A 5,217-nucleotide genomic window follows, 5' to 3' on the forward strand; every position below is an offset into this window, starting at 1 on the left:
TTGTGGTGTTTGTGGTGTTATGGGCTGTGATGAGCTATGTGGTGTTGGTGGAGAGGATTGCAGATGAAGCAAATGGAAGTGAAAACAGACTGGAAGTCGGCCACACGCGGTGGACAGCGGGCACGTGTGGGCAGTTCGAAGATGTGTTTTGATCTGGAGCAATCATTTATCCCACCATGGTCGACAAGGTAAGGTCCCAGCGTTTCGTTTTCCCTTTTGCTTCCTGTTGTTTTTTTCCTCCATCACAGCACAATATGTATATAACATATAGATTCTTCTGTCCCTACCATTCACTTTTTCCTCCCGGATATCAGCATGAAGGACTGCCAGTCTCCTTACCCAACTCTTAATACATCTACTTTCAATTCTGCACTCCAACTCTCTAATCTCTTCAATTATACCTCTTCTTACATTGAAACAAGTCATTTACCTTGGTGAATCCGATGTTCAGACCTCTTCTTAACTCTTACTCTCATGTGATGCCGATTCCCACCTTGCAGAAACTGAATCCACAACTCTCTACAACAGTTGTTTCTACTCCTCAAGGCTTAGGTGATGTCCACTTGGGCACTCCTAACTCACTCATCTCTCCTCTTCTTATCATATATATTTTCAAACTGGGTTAGGCCTTCTTCCTCTAGAATTCCCTCCTTGTCAATGGTTTTTCATATAGTCATCAACTTACAACAGTTAGAAAAGAACGTTAACTGCATCATCTAACAGGTTTTGGAAAAATCTGCAATTACCATGACTACAGCCAATAAAAAACAATTTGATAGAACAGCTGATCCAGTGATGGTTGTCAAATCACATATCTATCACTTGTTGAGTAACTGCATTCCTAATTACATGACAGAGCTCTTGGTATTCCCTCTTCTCAAATCAACTAAACTAAACCTTCAGCCTGCCAAAGATCTCCAAGTTTTCAACTTTTTATGCATATATTTTAGTCAGAGGAAGAAAAACAGCACTCATGATCTCTTTATGGCTTTAGTGATAGGTCGGGTGACTGGAGAAAATTGTTCTCAGATCAATGCTTGCAATATAGAGCATTCTGTTTAAGGCTTCAAGGCCCAGGTGGTGGTGTTAGAAGAGTGATGGCCTTCCACACAGTTTCCATCAACTACATTTCACTTAAGAGCCTCCAGTTGACCTGATGATATGGTAGAAAACCAATACCCAAAGTGCTATACAGTGAGATTGAACTGGAAACCATGGAGTTGTGAAACAAACTTTCTAATCAGACAACCATATCTATTTGATTTGAACAAAGCACTAGAAACTATAAATTAGATTTTATACTTACTTTATACATTCAGCAAGATTAAGAATGGTTAGTTGCTTGCAAGTTGCTAAATATCGAAGACATATATCTGTTAGTCTCTGGCAATCTGCTAAATAGATATGACTCACATTGGGACACATTCGGCTTAGCAGCTTGATAGACATGTCAGAGATACGATTGTTACCTATAATAGATGAGTTATCATTTTAGAAGAGAATCACATATGCATACAATTTGTTCAACCTTACATTTATCTACACTTACACCCACATGTACAAACAGAAATAAGCCAATGAAAGGACCTTTAGGTGATAGCATGATCTGCTATAAACAGCAGCTAAAACACCCTCAAATCACATCATGATACTGTCTTCCAAACAGGAATGGAGGAGATGTATTAAATAATGTAGTCCTGCATGCAGAATCTCTGAAAAATGAGGGTGGTCATGGCTAGAATGTTTTTGATAATAATAGATCCATTCAGTTAGGATTGATTGTAGCTAAGCAACAACAACAACAACAACAACACACACACACACACACGCACATATATTTATATGGCGAAATGATGACAGATATTACACTACCAACTTATAAATAGTGAATTCATATTAGAACATGTGTCTTAAATGAATTAGTCTTGTTTGATTACTTCTTAGTTTGAGCAAGTGATAATGTGAGGCACAATAACCTTATTCACATACAAACACACAAATATTCGTTTTCTTCCCATTCTTTGAAACACAATAATTGAGTAGAACTTAGAAAGAAAAGGAAGGTGAAATTATTATACATGATGATGTTGTTGTTTAGCTCCAGATTAGTCATGCTAAAGCAATTGTATGATTAAAAACATTCCAGGTATGACCATTGCTTTTTTTTATCACATAAACGAAGTGATGTCAAAAGGTTCCCAGACTAATTATGTTTAATAAAACATAACTTAGTTACCTAAGTTTGAACATCATCTCCTTCGAAATAGTCACCCTTGCACAGCAATATGCTGGTCCCAGCATTCCTGCCACTTTTGGAATCCAGTCTGGAAGTTGTTTTCCATAAGCAAGTTGAGGACTTTCTGCGATTTGCTCTTGATCTCGAGAACAGTGGTAAAATGGCAACCTTTGAGCTGCATTTTCATCTTAGGGAAGAGATGGAAGTCTGAGGTGCTAAATCTGGCAAACAGAGTGGGTGTGGAAGTGATACCATGTTGTTTTTGGCAAGAAATTCATGAGTGAGGAGAGTTCGGTGACAGAGTGCATTGTCGTGAAGAATTCAATTCTCTGCACTCCACAGATCCAGTCCTTCCTCAAATACTTCAAAACGTTGCAGCAAAACTCTCAATTGATTGTCTGGTCCAGAGGGACAAATTCTCAATGCACAATACCACATTGCCGGGGGCTGATGTTTGTGGCAAGTCTTCTAGGGACATTCTTCCACTTTTGAAGTATCTGTGCCACTCAAACATGGCATACAACCAATTGCCTCATCACTGTAAGCTTGCTGAAGTATGCCCAATGTCTCTGTAGCATTCTTCTCAAGTTTAACGCAAAATTTCACATTAGCTCTTTGTTCCTGTCCATGACAAAATTGCAGACTACAGCATACACGTGATCACAAAAACACAAATTTCACAGCTTGCAAAGTAAACACAGTAATGCCACTTGGCACACTGCCACATGAAAGTGACTGAGAATAACACCGTATGTTGCTGTCTGTTCACATGCTACAAAACTAGTCCAGGAACTTTTTGATACCATGTCATAGTTTATTTTAGACTACATTATCTAACTTCTTTTTTGTTTTGTTTTTATGTCGTTTAAATACAAAGAAACAGAAAAAAAAAGAAAGATAAAAACAGAAAAGAAAGAAAAAAATTGTTGGGGAGTATAGCAGCAGAAGATGGAGGGAGAGGGGCAGTGGGCCATATGCTCCAGAACAAATGGTGTGCTCAGCCGCACCCTGCAGTAGTGACCACAATGGTGTCGCTGTGGAGAATGGCCAGCAATACTTGTTGCAGCAGCAGCCACTCGACCTGGCGAGACTCATTTCTCAAATGAGCAGCTGTTATCCTTCCTTCTTAAAGACTATAAGTTGTTTTTTCAGAGAGATTTGACTGCTCTTCTTACCAGGTCAAGTAAACATATAGAGGCTCTTTTGTTATGCATGATGAACATACTCAACTCTTTATGGATTGTTGTAATCCTGTAAGGCAGTGATTATCTCCCTTAAGTGAATTTCAAATAAATTTTTCCTTCCAATCAGATATCAGTCTATCACTGTGCAGAATAGTACTACAAGTCAACAAGACATTTGTGGATTATATGCAGCTGTTAGTCCTTACAGCAGTGAACTATACTACACTACAGATACTACTTGGAGCAGGATGGGCTTGGCACTTTTAGGGTTATGTGACATGATTACAGACACAATATATACTCACAAGCATAAACTTAACAGATAATACTGAGAAATGAGAAAGTAGTCAATTGGTTTCAAGAAACATCAACCAAATTGCCCTCATTAAAAAAGAGGAGACATTGAATAATTTGAACCTATGTTTTTCAGGTGCTGACTTGCACCTGCTGCTGCTGCCGCTACTGCTGCTGCTGCTGCTGCTGCTGCTGCTACTACTACTACTACTACTACTACTACTACTACTACTACTACTACTACTTCTACTCTGATGCAGTACCAGGCAGTGGCTCTCATGGCTTATGATCTTAGCTAATTGGAAGTGGTATCATGTACATGTTTTGTCTTTAAAAGATGGTCTACAGAAAATATTCTGCTCAATACCACAGATTACCTTGTCAACTGCTTGACCATAACCAGCTGAGTATGTCCTTTTTTAACTGATGATATGTGCATCTCAGATCATAAGCAAGAGTAGTCGGAGAACATCATAGCCATGTGTTGAGAGGAATTCTTTGATGTTTGAATAATTCACTTCTGGAAACATAGTGGTGAAGTATGTGCCTGGTGTACCTTTATCAGATGGGTAATCATGATGTGTATATTGGGCTTTGTATACTTGTGCCTCAGTGTCATTTTGATGGTATGCACTGCTCTCTCACTCAATAATGATGATGATAGAGTGGGTGAAACCATTGCCCATATTACAAACAAATGCCCTAGATTTGCCCAAAACTACTACAAGCTGTGGCGACAAAATCAGGTAGCGAAAGTGCTACATTGGAAACTGTGTGAAAAGTCGGGGCTGGACAGAAGCAAGATATGGTATGAGCACAAACCATAAAGTGTGGCAGAGTTCTGCATAATCTTCTGGGATTTCCCAATCTAAACAGATCAGGAGCGAGAGCATAACAGACTGGACCTAGTGGTAGTGGACAAGATGTGCAACATATGCTATATAGCTGATGTTGCATGCCCCTTTGACCCATGAATAGTCAAGAAGGAAGGCGAAAAGATGGATAAATACAACCCTCTTAAGTACGAAATAGCCCGGCTATGGAAAATGAAGAAGGTGAAGATAGTGCTAATTATTGTTGGGTCCTTGGGAACAGTATCAGAAGGCATCAAGGGGAATATAAAAGAAACTAGAATAGAGTGCCCAGTAGAACTGTTACAAAAGGTTTGCCTCCTTGGCATGGCCAGAATAATCAGGAAAGTATTAAATAGCTGAAAAGAATGGATAGCATGGTCTCGTAGGCTGCAGGTAAAAAACCTGCTATGCATGTAAAACTCCAGGAGCTAACAAAACCTGTGATAAAGAGAAATAATAATCATCATCATCATCATCATCGTTTAACGTCCGCTTTCCATGCTAGCATGGGTTGGACGATTTGACTGAGGACTGGTGAAACCGGATGGCAACACCAGGCTCCAGTCTGATTTGGCAGAGTTTCTACAGCTGGATGCCCTTCCTAACGCCAACCACTCAGAGAGTGTAGTGGGTGCTTTTACGTGTCACC

General features: G+C 39.5%; 1 protein-coding gene across 8 annotated transcripts in view; it reads right to left on the reverse strand.

Annotated features, from left to right (window-relative positions):
* Nucleotides 1-5,217, reverse strand: part of LOC106867275 (dynein regulatory complex subunit 6) — a 153,056-nt gene that overhangs the window by 44,051 nt on the left and 103,788 nt on the right. For all 8 annotated transcript variants that reach the window (XM_014912110.2, XM_014912105.2, XM_014912108.2 and 5 more), the window contains one exon: nt 1,307-1,469. In XM_014912110.2, the coding sequence (XP_014767596.1) occupies nt 1,307-1,469 (163 nt within the window). The remainder of the gene's footprint in view (nt 1-1,306; nt 1,470-5,217) is intronic.

The sequence above is a fragment of the Octopus bimaculoides genome, chromosome 20 (assembly GCF_001194135.2).
Source record: "Octopus bimaculoides isolate UCB-OBI-ISO-001 chromosome 20, ASM119413v2, whole genome shotgun sequence".
Classification (NCBI taxonomy): domain Eukaryota; kingdom Metazoa; phylum Mollusca; class Cephalopoda; order Octopoda; family Octopodidae; genus Octopus; species Octopus bimaculoides.